This window comes from Aquarana catesbeiana, linkage group LG02, assembly GCF_042186555.1.
Source record: "Aquarana catesbeiana isolate 2022-GZ linkage group LG02, ASM4218655v1, whole genome shotgun sequence".
NCBI lineage: Eukaryota > Metazoa > Chordata > Amphibia > Anura > Ranidae > Aquarana > Aquarana catesbeiana.
Genome location: NC_133325.1, coordinates 683,191,867 through 683,207,980, shown reverse-complemented (window position 1 = coordinate 683,207,980; position 16,114 = coordinate 683,191,867). Strand labels below are relative to the sequence as shown.

Sequence of the window (16,114 nt, the reverse complement as noted above, 5' to 3'; positions counted from 1 at the left end):
TGCCAGGAGGGTCAGCGAAATTGAGGCGTTATCAATTAGACCTCCTTTTTGTGTTATTTTGCCAGACAGGATAGTCCTTAAGACTGATCCAGCTTTTTTGCCTAAGGTGGCGTCAGGCTTTCATAGAAGCCAGGAAATAGTTCTACCCTCGTTTTGTCCCAATCCTTCAGGTGAAAGGGAACTAAGATTTCATTTTTTAGATGTAAGGAGGTGTATCTTACAATACCTAGAGATGACTAAGACAATAAGGAAGTCTGATTCTCTATTTATTTTACTTTCTGGGGCCAGAAAGGGTCTCAGAGCGTCCCGACGCACGATTGCCAGGTGGCTTAGATTAGCTATTGGGCAGGCATATTCTTTAGCAGGGAAGGAGGTCCCTAGAGGCATAAAGGCACACTCCATCAGAGCAGTGGCAACTTCCCAGGCAGAGAAGGCTGGAGCAACGCCAGAGCAAATATGCAAGGCAGCGACATGGTCCAGCTACTCCACTTTCGTTAGACATTACAGAGTGGACCTGGTGGCGGCAGGTGAGCAGGCTTTTGGGCGAAAAGTTCTGCAAGCTGTAGTCCCACCCTAATTGGTAAGTGCTCGATTATCCTCTCTATTGTGGCTGTCCTGAAATGACGGAAAGGGAAAATTAAAGTTACGTACCGGTAACGTCTTTTCCTGTAGTCTTTCAGGACAGCCCTAGTTACCCACCCTAAGCTTGGGGGGGTCTTATTAAAGACCAGAACGCAATATGGTAATGATATTGATTGGTATGTTATTAATGTGTTCTTGTGTCTCCCCAGCGGCCGGAGGTACTCTTGAAAGAACTGAGGTCTGGCAGGGGAGGAGAGATTTTATGGGCTGGCGCAGTGTTTCCAGAGGAAGGGGAGGAGACTATCTCTCTATTGTGGCTGTCCTGAAAGACTACAGGAAAAGACGTTACCGGTACGTAACTTTAATTTTTCCCTTAATAAATGAAATAATAATTTAAAAACTGCATTTTGGATTTACTCGGGTTATCTTTGTGTAATATTAAGTTTTGTTTGATGATCTGAATCATTTAAGTGTGAGAAATATGCAAAAAAATAAAAAATCAGAAAGGGGGCAAATACTTTTTCACACAACTGTATACTTTTTTTTTTTACAGTGACATTTTTTATAATATTTTTATAACTTTTTTTTTATACCATCCTTTTTATTGGGGCCTTGCTAGTTCATTAAAAAAATGAATAAAAAAGGGCGCTGCAGCTCGGTGATCTTTGCTCTCTTCTGTGTTGCTCAGGTAGATCTCCACCTCTCAAAGGTTGCCTACCACTGTCCTAAGCGGTGCGTGAGATATTCATTTTACCTACGTGTAGCAAGCAGCAGCCGATGACGTCAACGGCGCTAGCGCTCTGAAGGAACTGCTTATTCGTGCCGTTCCTTCAGAGCTCTGTGCTGCCGCCACGACTCCCGCACGCATGTGCTCGAGTGACATCATCGCAGCTTGGTCATTCAAGCGCCATGAAAGGAAGACCAGGTGAAGATGGAAGCCTCTGCAGCGGTGACAGCGTGCTGCTGGAGGGATTTGTTTCAAGGCAAGTCTTTCATAATGTGCTAGTATGCAATATATACTAGCACATTATGCCTTTACCTTGAAGAGAGAGGTTTTTTTTGTTTTTTTTTTACCCAACGTTTACCACTGCTTTAAGGCGCATCCACGCAAACCTGCATGCTACACCAAGTGTACGTTGTGTGGGGGTGGTGTGGTGTATTACAGTGTGAAGATCTGATTTAATGTTTTATAATTTTCATTCAAGTCTGTGCACCGTGGCACTCTGTGGTGACATACTGCAAGCTGTGCTGCATAAAAATGTACCACATCCCTTCTCAGTGCAGCATTGTGGGGTGAACAGGGGACACAGGAAACTATTTTTTTTTTAGTTTTCTCTAGCCCTGAGCCTGTACGCTTTAACCACTTCAATACCAGGCACTTTCCCCCCTTCATGCCCAAGCCAATTTTCAGATTTCAGCGCTGTCACTATTTAAATGACAATTTCGCGGTCATGCTACCCTGTACCCAAACAAAATTTTTATCTTTTTTTTTCCCACAAATAGAGCTTTTGTTTGGTTATATTTGATCACCTCTGCAATTTTTATTGTTTGCTAAACAAATAAAAAAAATACAGAAATTTTTGAAAAAAAAAAGTTTTTCTTTGTTTCTGTTATAAAATTTTGTAAATAAGTAAGTTTTTTCTCCTTCACTGACGGGCACTGATGAGCTGGCACTGATGATGGGCATTGATAGGCGGCACTGATGGGCACTCATAAGTGGCACTGGTGGGCACAGATAGGCGACACTTATGGGTGGCACTGATTGATGGCACTGGCAGGCATTGCTGATGAGCACTGATTGGCATCTGCCTGGGCACTGATTGGCATATCCCTGGTGGTCCAGGTTAGCATACCTGGTGGGCGTGCTTTGTGGGCATCCGCGGGGGGGCTGTGCTGATAAACAATCAGCACAGACTCTCCTCTGTCAGGAGAGCCGCCGATCGGCTCGCCTCTGCTCGCATCTGTCAGACACGAGTGAGGAAAAGCCGATAAACGGCTCTTCCTGTTTACACTGTGATCAGCCGTGATTGGACACGGCTGATCACGTCGGAGGCTCTTTACCGAGATCGGTGTTGCGGTGTGTCAGACCGGCACACCGCACCACCGATTGGCGCGCGATCGTGGCTTATCCTACTAGATGTTATATGACGTGCAGTCAGGATAACTGAACCACCGCCTGGCTGTCATTTTGGTATCGGCTGGGCGGGAAGTGGTTAAACTAAAGAAAACTGAGCTTAGTGTGAAATAATGTACAGGGTGTCCCAAAAGCCTCTATATGTAGGAAAAATTTACAAACTCACATACCACCTCATTACAGTATCCACGCGCAGCAATGGTTGGACGAACAGTTTCCATGTTTGTGAATTGCCACGGCCCTGTGGAATGGCCTGTGAGATCCCCTGATCTTTTCTCCCTAACTTTTACTTGTGGGGCCACTTAAAAGCCGTGGTGTACAAGGAAAAGATTAGAAACGTGGATCATTAAAAGGAACACATTCAAAATGCAGTTACCTGCATAACAACGGAGATCTTGGAACATGTTCACCATGAGTGGAGGAGAAGCAGGGGTGGAACTACCAGGGTCACAAAGGTTGTATTTGCAACTGGGCCCTGGGGTTCTACCACTGTGGGGGAGGGCTTGCTGCCTGAAGTCTCTTCTTTAGTTATGCTGGGCTTGGTACTCAGGAGATAGTACACTCACTGCCATTGTAACTGCACAGCGGACCACCCACCCAGTCTCTACCCCCATTCAATTTGCAGCTGCGGGCAGATGAGGCATGCTGACAGGGAGTGGAAACTGGAAGACAGTCAGCTGACCAGGCGGACCATGCAAACAGCCTAGTACCCGTCCATAACTGCTGGATAAGCTTTGTGCCGGCTCGAGGGCACTTTTAAATGTGAGTTGATACTTTCTCTGTGAATTTTAAATAAATAGTTTAAGCATATTGCGCTATGATCGTTTTTGTCCCTTATGCTTTCCAATGAGGAACATTAAAGCCCAAGTTTAGCCGGTGAGGAGTGTTACTTAGGTGGAGTGGTTATCCCTTGAATGAACCAAAGGCGCATCTTTAATTAAGCATCTGGTGAGTGGCCAATCTGAATGGTGGAGGTGTTTCACTCAGTCACATATGATCACTGAAGGAACATAGGAGCACGCCAGTCACAATTAATTATCAAAGGATTTTTTGCAGCACGTTTGAAGGACTTTTTTTCATGTACTGGATGGATTATGGTCATATTTCTGTTTGATTTAGAGTTATAAGATTATGCACATGATTTTATATTTTATTATTTTATCAAAGTGATTTTTTTGGATTAACAGGAAGAGAATATTGCAAGTGGTGGGTATTATGGGAGTAGCGCATTCACACACACCAACCAGTATTTCTAGCTCATCTCAATGAAGGGTTTTTTTGAATGCAGCAACCCTGACACATACGTTTAATATAGTAGTGGTTTTTGCGCCGGTGACACACATACAATTAAGAGACCCCAGATTACTGGAGGTCTTATCTCCCTCATGGATGCCTGAGTGCTCTAGCAGCAATCCCATCAAAGGGATCAGGAACCACAGGATACACCAGCAGGGATTAAATCTGATCAACACCTCCACTCACTATATATCATGATTCTGGAAAGAGAACAAGTGACAAATACTTCATAGTGGAAAACCACCAGGTTTATTATTATATCAATGGAGAGCTACTCAGAGATAAATAAGCAAGAGCACAGCAAAAAATTCTGCTGTCGCTTCCTCCGGCGATGTGATCGATGTGATGATGCTACATGTATGCATTTTAACGAAACACACATCAACACAAGTCTATTGCTTTTTTTTTTTTTTTGTCCCTTACAAGGATCCACACCGCAGCCAATTTTCAAAACGCATAGCAATTTAACTAAGAATCGACCAATATCGTTTTTTTATTGTCGATATGATACCGATATTTCGGCAACCTCTCCTGCCGATATTTTTTGCCGATATTTAATACGTTTAAAAAAAAATTTTCACGCTGTCATTTTATTTATTTATTTTTTTTATCACTGTTATTGCTGTCACAAGGAATGTAAACGCCCCATGTGACAGTAATAGGCGGTGACAGGTACTCTTTATGGAGAGATCGGGGGTCTATAAGACCCCAAACTCCTCCTCTGCACTTCAAAGTATTCAAAAACTTCAAGATCGGTGTTTTTGAATACTTTATTTTTTAAAACTGGTGCCTTTTAAGATGCCAGTAGTCCAGAAAGTGATGTCATGCCATAGCTTCCGGATTACTAGATCCGACCCCGACTCTGCCTCCTGAACAGGAGGCCATAAAGCCTGTTCCTCCTGCTGGATCCATTTATAGTGAACGGAGTAGAGGGTTGTGTTGAATGAGGAAGCCTGGGATAGTACTAGTGCACACAGGAAGAGGGCTGCCATGGCTGGGCTCTGTGAGGGTTTTATAATTGGGTACTGGGAGGGCTTCATGGCAGTGATGTCATGAGGGGAGTCCACCCAATGACAGCCCGCAGGTTCTGTAATCTGTGGTGAATGACAGCGCTGGTCTTCATAGACCAGCACTGTGACTCACATATCAGTCTCCTTTCTCGCAGTGTCATTGGACAGCAGTGGGAAAACTGTCTGACTACACTACTTAGCATCGACAGGACAGTGCTACATGTAGTTGGTACCCTGGGAGATTAAAGTGACATGAAATGTTATGGCCCTGTAAACTATTTTTCATGAAATATTATTGTATTGCTGTTCTTCCTTGTATTGTCCTTATGAGCTCCCAAACATCTAATTTTCCCCCTCACTTCTGTTTGTTTGGAAGAAGCAGTGCACATTAGGTGCAGTCATGTGCACTGCGCAAAGCACACTACACATCCCATAGTTTATCTCAGGACTAAGCAAGACAGGGTGGCTATGTTTCTACATACAGTGGAACCATGAAGGATGAACATAGCAACCCTCACAGCAAAAAAAATAAATACAAATTTTGGAGGAGGCAGAGAGCAATAGAAAGCATCTTTTTTTTTTTTTTTTTTTTTAATGTAAAGCGGAACTAAACCTTTCTTTACAGCCAAGGAAACTGCCATCTAAGCGTGGCTGGTGTCATAGCTGATCACATGTGCTGCAGATCAAACAAAGGCTATGATGGCAGCTTTCTTTGGCTGAAAAGTATACGAGGGTTTAATTCCACATTTATTAAAAGTGTAAACATTTTTGTGAAACATCTTCCTTAAACAGAACTAAACCCATCAATTTAACTGTTTCCCAAAACTGTTACATTCAAGGCATGCCGTGAATGATAACTGTCACAGTTGCTTGTGCCTGTAGTCGAACTGTCAAGCCAACAAATGGCTGGTGTCACAACTGATCACATGTGCACCATGGCAAATGTAGATCAAACAGAGGCTATAATGGCAGCTTCCTTTGGCTGTAAAGGAGAGGAGGATTTAGTTTTCGCTTTAAATCCAAAATGTTTTTATTTTTTCAACTCTTCTTTTTGTTTTTTTTTATACCGGCTTTTCAAAATGAAAAATCTAATAATGCAGATGTTGGCTGGAAGGCTCAGCATAGTATAGGCTTGTTCAACACATGCATAAAAATGCTCAAAAAATGTATGTGCATTGCATTCTATTGACGGGCGTTGCATGTTTATAAGCCGCCACAGGTCTTTCACACAGCCCATGCAGCACTGACTGATCATTTACATTTGAGTGAACAAGCATTGCTCTCAGGACTGTGGTATAAAGCTACTGGTGCCCTGTACGTTTACTAGAAGCCTGCAGCTGCATCACACAGCCCCACAGGGCTGATTGTTCATTCATAATAGTAAAATAAATAAAGCTTGGAGAGGAGGCGGGAGCTCAGTGCTGGCTGTACTCGCCCACAGGAATGCCCATAAATTGGGCTTTAGACTGGGGTGGAGCTAAAGACAGCATTAACATAAGTAAATAAGTTATATCCGCAATGGGGCCACCAATCAGAACAGGAACAACTGGCGGATCTGCTTTGACAGGTAAGAACAACATTAAACCTTGCAGAATGGGTTAAAGGGGGGTGGTTTATATTTTTCAGGCAAAGAGGCTTTAATGAAAATCTCAACTCTTATTATGGAAACTATTTCCATAATATACCTACAGTTAAGGTTATTAGTAGGGTGGTATCGGCACCGATACCAAGCATTTGCCCGAGTACTTGTACTCGGGCAAATGCTCCCGATACTTCACTCGATACCTGTACATTCAGCGGTGATTGGTGAGTGGGGGAGATACAAGCTTCCCCCCCCCCCCCCCCTTGCGGCTTGTAACTCCTCCACACACGATCACCGCTGACTGTCACCGCATCCTCCTCCATGCCCCCTCCGTTCTGCTGTCCCACTCCTTTCTTCCTCCGTGTCCCCCTCTGTTCTGCTGCTGTCCCCCTCCGTTCTGCTGTCCCCCTCCTTTCTTCCTCCGTGTCCCCCGCCGTTCTGCTCTCCCCCTCCTTTCTTCCTCCGTGTCCCTCACCGTTCTGCTGTCCCCCTCCTTTCTTCCTCTGTGTCCCCCACCGTTCTGCTGCTGTCCCCCGCCGTTCTCCTGCTGTCCCCCTCCTTTCTGCTGCTGTCCCCCTCCAGTTTTCCTCTGTGTCCCCCTCCGTTCTGCTGTCCCTCTCCATGTCATCCTCCTTCCTTTGATGTATGAACACAGTCAGTAATCACTGACTCTGTCCATTCACATAACTGAAACATTGTAATCTCCTGTGATTACGATGTCTCAGTTTATGAATGGATAGGAGCCGCTGTCTTCTCTCCATTCATTTTCAGTGCAGCTGAGGCTGCAGAGAAAGGAACTGGGGAATCTCTATCCTCGGTCTCTTTCTCTGTCTCAAGGTGGAGATTTCAGGGGTCTATTAAGACCCCTGATATCTCACAAAGCCCCCCAACAGGGCTGAGTAAAAAAAAAAAAAAAATATTACAATAAATAATACAAAAAAATTATTGTAAAAAATAATAAAAATTAAAATAAAAAACACACAGACACCATCCACCCCCTTCCTCCCTAAAAAAAAAAAAGAAAAAAAAGAAACCATTGTAAAAAAACAAAAAAATTGTAAAAAAAACACTGTCGCGTGACATTTTAAAAAAAGTATCGGTAATCGGTATCGGTGAGTACTTGAAAAAAAAGTATCTGTACTTGTACTCGGTCTTAAAAAAGTGGTATTGGGACAACCCTAGGTATTAGGATTTGCCAGACACTGAACAAACTCCAAATCCAGCTGGAACCGATATCAGTCTTGCTCATCTGAAAGAAAATCTAATGTAAATGTCAGCATTACTTACATATGTGATTCCAATTTAAATAACTGGGGTGGGTGTCTTTTGACTGTATACAGTATTTTGTGCTAAAAAGTTCCCCTCTTTCCCATTCCAAGTTAGGAGGTTCTCTGTCTCACCGTAACATTTTTGTTATTTCTCTAGATTGTTAGGATGGCTCTGGACTCTCAGCCTGGACCATCGGCTCTTTCTGGGGCCCAGCACTGCCTGCCATTCAGAAGTCATGGGAGAGACACACAGGTGAGTAAACAAGTAATAGATGCAGGGGTTATACAGAGGATTAGGAGGCCCTGCTTATGGAGCTTACAATCTAAAAGAGAGGGGCAAGTGGTACAAAAATTGTACCACTTAAAGAAAAAAAAACTGTAGGGCTGATGAAAAAAGATTGAAGCACAGTTTTTAGGTGGAGGTGGGTAGGCTTCTCTGTAGAAATTAGTTTTCAGGATTGCCTAAAGTGGGCAGAGTAGGAGATAACTGGACAGGCTGGGGTAGGGAGTTCCAGAGTATGGTAGAGGCTCTAGAAAAATCTTGGAGGCAAGCATGGGAGGAGGTGATGAGGGAGCTAAAGAACAGGAGGTCTTGGGAGGAGAGGCGTGGGTGATTGGAGTGATATTTCAAGGTGCGGTTGGTGATATAGTTATGGACAGAGTTGTGGATGGCTTTGTATGTTGTAGTTAGTATTTTGATATGTTGAGATAATGGAGAGGGGCAGAGAGAGGCAGTAGCTGCAGATCAGTTGGCAAGGTGGACGGGTTTAGCAGCAGCATTTATGATAAACGGGATAGTCTATGTAGAGGTAGGCCAGCGACAATGGAGTTGCAATAGTTGAGGCACGAGACCATTGAGTGGATTGGTAATGCTTTGTAGTGTCGATAGAAATGTATGGAGGTTAAGGTGACAAAATGTAGTCAGTGATTGGATGTGGGGCCTGAAGGAGAGGTCAAAAGATTACATCTAGCACCTTGGCGTGTGTGTGTGTGTGTGTGTGTGTGTGTGTCTGATAGTTTTGCTATTGATTGGTTAAGTTAGGAGAGGGGGATTGGGGAAGATAATATTACAGGTTCACTTTTTGAAAGACTGAGTTTGAGAAAGTGGTGTGACATCAATACTGATATGTCACTCAGTAAATCAGTAATACATGAGGAGCTTGTAATACATCAGCATTGAGATGATATTGTGGTATTGGAAGCTGTGGGAAGTTATCAAATGGCCTAGGGAAGCATTGTTGTGAGAGTAAATAAAAAAGGTCTGACAACAGATCCTTGGGGGACCCCAACAGAAAGAGGAAGAAGAGAGAGAGTTGTAGTTGACACTGAAGGTGCAATGAGATAGGTAGGTGGAGAACCAAAAAGAGTCCTGGAGGAGCGGGTGTTCAACTGTATTAAGGAAGAGTACCAGTATACAGTAGTGGTCATTGGATTCAGCAGTAAGTCGTTGCTGAGTTTTAGAAAAACAGTTTTCGTGGAATGTTGTGGGCAGAAGCCAGAATGTAGGGGGGTCAAGAAGGTCGTTATCATTGAGATAACAGCTCAGTTAGTTGTGGGCAAGGTATCCAAGATGTTTGGAGGCAAATGGGAGCAGAGAGACAGGTCTTAAAACAGAACTAAACGCTTTGATTTAACGGTTTCCCAAAACCATTGCATTCAAGGTATGCTGACGGGCATTGCACTTTTAGAGAGTTTTCCTTGAACAGGTATCTTTTTTTAGAAACTTTTCTCTTGTCTCTTATTTTCGGGACAACTTCAAAATTTTGGATCGCTCCTTGATTTCTTTCTCAGTGACAGCGGTCACAAGTACATAAATAGGGGTGCATTTCCCAATGGGGACTAGGATAGGAATACAATTTTGACAGAGGGTCTAACCCTTCCACACTCTATCCAGAACCTAAAAAAAATATTTCCTAGAAATGCACTTGGAGGCCTCATTCACACAGGTGGTGATATACAGTACATCCTATTATAAGTTTTTTATAGAACATTTCATTCACAATACTTTTTTGTGCATTTAACTTCAATGCATTTAGAAAAATAAGAAATCTGTGTATCCAGGGGTATTTTATTACTCTGAACCCGTGTAAATGCATGATATAAGGGAGTTTTTGGATGGGAAATGTTGTATGATTTTGACTACAGAGTTTGGGATATCCTTTGTGTTTTTCCTGAAACGGCACCTTTAGTTTCCATAGTATCAGTAAACCTTTATAAGGCTGTGTAGAGAATGTTGTTGGTGCCATCAAATTTGAATGCACACATGATGTGTTCAGAATCCAGGACAGCTTGATGGTGTCTCAATGAAAAAAGTACAAATGCCTCTTCAAATGCAGTTGTGGTTGGCATAACACATGGAAATACATCATTTTGTATATATACATGCATGGGGTGAACAAAATTACCAAAATATCTATTAGAACATTAAAAGCAGCACTCCTAATTACATTTTCCCAGTTATAATCCCTACATAAAAATCCTATCTTACAATATATTACTTATCATATTGCAGTATCAGATTTGAGATGCCTTCGCTATTTAATATGATTGTCTTTTCTGTAATCAGGTGTTTAAGAACTATTTTAAACCGTGAGACCCATGCTGCTTCTTTGAGTGAATAAAGTATATTGGTTTTATTCTGGTTCTGTTTGTTCCTTAGGAGGGGAGAAAGCAAGATATCTACAATTTCAAATTATCTTGGTGTGAGGACAGTAGTGATTAGCTGAAAAAATCCAAATCATTTATTGACTTTTACCCAAGAGGGGATTTTTGGAGGTGCTGTGGATTCTACTTGGACATGTGATTGTTCCTATCCATAGTCGACTGTATCTGAAAAGACTGCAGATGTTGAAAGGCAGCATTACCCTGTCTAAAATTCAGAAGACTGATTCTGTAGATCTGGTATTGAATTAAAAATTCATGGTGGTCCAATGGGTAAAATTTTTTTCAAGCAGATGTCCAAATCTCATTTTTGTGTGATGATTCAGATTCTTCACATCACAGCCCTCTCCTCCTATATCACAATCCTGTTCTTAGGGCTGCTTCACACCAGAACGCAGCGCGGGAAAGGCGTGTTCCATGCACGTTTTAAAAAGCACTGCCTGTGCAATGTCCAGTGGATGTCAGAATATTCTTAATGACATCCCAAATGCAGATCACAAACGCAGTGTGTTTGTCTGCACCAGACTGCATGGTACTGAAGTACCATGTGATTTAGTGTGCATTTTTGAAACGTAAAGCATGCACTTTTTTGTGCAATTTGGTGTGATTTCAGCCCATTCAAATAAATGGATGGAAAATTGCATCACACTGAATCACGCATGTACTTGCTGATGTATTCCTGTGCAATTCAGGCGTGAACCTGCCCTCACTGTCCTCATTCCCCCTTCACATCAAGATCCCCAACTTTACATTACAGTCCCCCCCCCACAGTAGTGTCCCCACACCCCAGTGTCCTCTGCTCCTTCATGTCACCCCCGCCCAGTAGTGACCCCCCCCTTACTGTAGTATCCTGCACCCCCCCCCCCTTCCCACAGCAGTATCCTCTGCCCCCTTTACTCTCCTACCTTACACACGACAGAGCAGGAGGCAGGACATTTCTGTTTGGAGGTTAGGATCTGGAACTGCCTGAGTTAACTTTTCATATTACCAAACTGGTGATTGGTTGCTAGGACCATTCTGCATCCTAACAACCATTAACAAGATTGTTAATCTGGTGTTAGTGGTTACTTATCTGAGAGGCAGAAGATGCTCATTGCTCAAGGAAGCCCTAGAAACCTCTGGAGGAACTCTGGGATTAAACAGAATCATGTTTTGCAAAAGGCTGGAAATGCCCCAGACTCCCTCAGGCATTTGTCACTTTAATTCTCATATAAGACTGTATATAAAATATTATCCTATTTATGTGGATGGGCTCTAACCAACAAGAGTCTTTAGACCTCTCTCTGTGTATCTCTTTTCTGCCAAAGCTACATGATTATTATTAAACAAGCTTGTATATTGGTCCAATAAATAATACAAGTATAGTTGCAAAAAGAAATCTAGGAGGTTTATTTATAAAGCAGTGAATATGAGATTCAACGAACATTCACTGAAGGTGTATTTTCCTGTTGCATGAGTTTTAAATTGCAATGATTTACCTGCACTGAATGTTTGAATGTTATAGTTACTCCTTTTTAAAAACACCTCCTGTAAAAATGCATTACACATAATTAAAGAAGTTGATATTTGCAGTTTTCTTTGCCTTTATTTCCTTTTTTGTTTTTTTTTTCCTTTTGAAGCTGCGCTTTAATCTGAATGTTGATACTCATCCATCAAATCTGGCTACCCAGTTCTCAAATCCTTCTCCCATAATAATTGAGAAGATTTCAAGTCTTCAAAAGAAGCTTTTACAGGATAAATTGGAGAGAAAACTGAAATCCCAGTTGTCAAACCCTTCTCCCATCACTATTGAAAAGATATCAAGTCTTCCAAATAAATCTTTAGAGAATTTAGCATCTTCCGATTTGCAACGTAATTCCTCCCCCCCGATGGCTTTCTCTGCTGTATCAGAAGAACGCTTGAACCTTGCTATCTGGCTTGTAAAGCGAGATCTGAAACAAAAGCGTTTACAGGAGAAGTTGGAGGGTGAACTAAAATCACAGCCAAACAAACCGCGTTCTCCTCCATTCAGAAGAGGAGTGATTATTGGCAGTCCTGAAAAGGCTAAAGCCAGAACTTTTGTAAAGGACAGGAAGCCTAACCGTTCAATAAAGCCAGAAATGACCAAATCGGGTGCTTTGGTATATGTGTATACACCTGACAAGAATAGGAACAATGTAGAGGTGACAGACTCCCCCCCTACCCATGACCCCGGGCCTGGTCTCATCCCAAAAACTGAAGTGGAACAGAATGAGCACGAAGTAAGACGTCTGCAGAGAGAACTGCATTCTTGCATGAGGAAAATTGAAGAACTGGCCAAGAAAGGTAAAGCTTGATGTCTGAAATAATAAGTAATATATACATATTATGTAATATTCAATGAGTGCACTCCTGCACATGTGCAGCAGTGATGTCATCCCGTGCAATCCTTTTTAGGCTGCTGTGACATAAATATCACTTTTTTTCCCCTACAAATGTATGTACATTTTTTTTTTTTTTTTTTTTTTTTAAAAAAAACCTTTTAATATTGCTTTCAGTTTTCCTTGTTCCATAGTGTATTGTATGTTATTTTTACATCTGCCCTATGTTATGTGAACACAATCCTCTGACCATTCTCATGGAAACAATCATTTGGCTGTCGTTGCCTGCTTAACTGCTATAAACGTTTGTATCCATACATGACTAGTCCCACAAACAGCTGTGCTGTGGTTAGATCTCTCTGTTGATTAACATTAGTGTGGTACCCTAGGACAACAATTTAGATATCACTTTTTTTTTTTTAGAATGCAGTAGAAATACTTTGGATCCCTTAGAAGAGGCTAGGGGCCGAATACGCCAGCAGGAACGGGCAACCAGATTTAGCAGAATGCTTTATGTTCTGCGGCAACAGGTAAGAAATCTGGTTATTCCTTAATGATCAGCTTTTCTTAAAGTGGGAGTAAACTCCCTTGTATGATTTTTACCTATAGGTAAGACTATAGGTAAGACTGTAATAAGGCTTACCTATAGATACAGTAAATTTCTCCCAAACCTGCACAGTTTAGAAGATATTTACTTTAGATGCAGCCTGAAGGAACACCATACCAGTGCCGTTCCTTTAAAGTCGTGCCATAAATAGTCACCGCCAGCTCTACCATTCATATCGCCGAAGCCTGCAAACCCAGAAGGAAGACCGGGTGAAGATGGAAGCTCCTTCAGTGGTGATAGTGCACCCCTGGAGGGCTTCGTTTTCAAGTAGGTTTGTCATACTCCATACTAGCACATTATGACCTAAACTGCCTGGAAACACAGATGTTTGGGAAATTAGGTCATCTGTTAAAAAACAGATACAAGAGCTCTTCGGTTGTAATTTTTTCCTGCTCTGTATTAGCTCTTTATTAAAAACCCCTGTTCAGTGTTACATTTAGGGAGGAGAGTTCCCAATTTTTAGTATTCCTATGATTAAAGACTGATTCCTTTTTTGTTGAGGAGGAAAAAAAAAGCAACTCTTCTGGGTGATCAGTGTACATTGCAAGGATTTTAACAAACTTTGTAGGTTTCTGTTCTTTAAAGAAAAAAGAAAAGGTTCAACTATGTCCTTGGAAGTCTGGTTCCTGAATTTAAAGTCTCTTTGTTCAATATAATCAGCTGATGCACTTACAATATTCTAATGAGGAAATTTGCAATGTCTGCATCCCTTTAGAAGCAATTAACCAAAGTAATTCCGATTGCAGAGGATGCCTAAAGTTTTACTTGTATCTTAGTGCAGACTAAGTACCATGCAATTTGGTTGTAATGCATTTTTAAAAGTAGTGCATGCATTACTTTTTGTGCTATTTCAGTCCATTCAAATGAATAGGCTGAAAATCTCATCACACTGAATTGCACAGAAACGCAGAATGCCAGCTGGCTGAACGAAAGAAAACAAACTCATTTCCCCCATCCACACAAGTGAGGTGGATGGAGGAATCCTCCCCACTGTGCTATTGTATTCTGACAGCGGGATCCTACGCTGTTAGAATATACTAATCAGTGCTGCAGCCGAATTATGAAAGTTTCCCAGCATGTTCATTTGACAGAAGTCGATCTACCAGTCTGCTTCTGTCAAACAGGGAGAGCCATACAAAGATCAAACTTTGACCGGTCACTGCTGAACCATCCGAATTTCGATCCGTGTGTACCCACGTTTTAGTTACAAACTGTAGCATTAGTAAAAATGTGAGCATTTGTTTTAGGTTTTTAATATTTTTTTTTCTTGATCCTAACCAGGTAAAAGAGATCCAAGAAGATCTAGAAAAGCTAAGCCCACGTAAAATAAAGCATACAAAGAAGGTAATGAAGAAAGGTTCTGTCTGTATATTTGTCAGTTGACTTGTGTGTGATGATAGCCAAACATTATTGGACCTTTTTTTTTTTTTCTACTTCTTAGTATTTAGGTGTTTATGTAGCACCCAGGTTGTCATTAAAACTTTATATAGAGTCTAATGTCCCTACCATATTTTTATACATACACATTTGACAGCCCATTTAGTATGAACACCAGTTAATTATATTAAATGATTGTGGAAATACAGTACAACCCGAAAACAGTCTGAAAAATGTATACATTATATGGCAATATACAGTAGGTTCCCTGATGGGTATTTTAGAATCTGAGCACTTCGTGTAGTGTACTTCATGTAGTGTAGAGTACTTCACTTGTAGTGTTAGCCACTGAGCTGCCTTAAAAAGTTACATTTTCGTGATTAGTCCTGGGTGTTTTTTTTTCTTGTTGGTACTAATAATTATGTGTGTATGCCAGTCCCGAACCATGTCTAGATTGGCAGCAGTTCACCGAGGAGCAATTCGTGTTCTACAGATGTTTATCACTCAGCTGAATGAACGTGGCGAGCAGCAGATACCTTCTCTCTACAAGGAGCTTGGCCATCTCATCCGCCAGCTTTCCCTTTGTTCTGCAAAGCTTGAGGCTGGAGGGGATCCAGCTGCTTCCGATATAATCATTTCAATTCTCCAACAAACTGAGGTACATAAGATTTTCGTTTTTTTTAAATGCTGTATGACTGTAGAAAAATGTGCTACTAATCAGTGTCTCTAAAATAAAATGGCATCTGCCATTCTTGCCATGTTTTTGAAGATGCCAGTTCTGGGGGTGCCATCCATCACTACTTGTTGAGCCAATGACTTGGAATAACCACATGCGTATCAGGTGTTTGCTTCTGGGTTATTAACTCACTATATAATAAAGGTTGTGGATGGCAATCCTAAAACTATAGATATTTCTTAAATAGATATTTATTTTAAAGCCCACACCACCCCAATATCAGCTGCTTCCAGATATGAGGGCTCTTGATTCTCCCTGTAAAATAATTAGTATCGTATATACTCGAGTATAAGCCGACCCGAATATAAGCCGAGGCACCTAATTTTATCGCAAAAACTGGGAAAACTTATTGACTCGAGTATAAGCCTAGGGTGAGAAATGCGCAGCTACTGTAAGTGGAAAAGAGGGTCAACAATGCCCATTTGCAGCCTCACTGTGCCCATTTGCTTGCCTCACTGTGCCCATTTGCAGCCATAGGTCCTCCAAACTTCAAATTCGGTAGTTAAGGGTTCCTAGATGCAC

At 41.7% G+C, this 16,114-nt stretch overlaps 1 protein-coding gene across 1 annotated transcript in view; it reads left to right on the top strand.

Moving 5' to 3' along the window:
- KIAA0753 (KIAA0753 ortholog) overlaps positions 1-16,114 on the top strand; it is a 60,954-nt gene that overhangs the window by 10,807 nt on the left and 34,033 nt on the right. The window contains exons 2-6 of the mRNA XM_073616742.1: positions 8,030-8,125; positions 12,153-12,837; positions 13,296-13,402; positions 14,761-14,823; positions 15,293-15,514. Of these exons, the coding sequence (XP_073472843.1) occupies positions 8,039-8,125; positions 12,153-12,837; positions 13,296-13,402; positions 14,761-14,823; positions 15,293-15,514 (1,164 nt within the window). The 5' untranslated portion in view covers positions 8,030-8,038. The remainder of the gene's footprint in view (positions 1-8,029; positions 8,126-12,152; positions 12,838-13,295; positions 13,403-14,760; positions 14,824-15,292; positions 15,515-16,114) is intronic.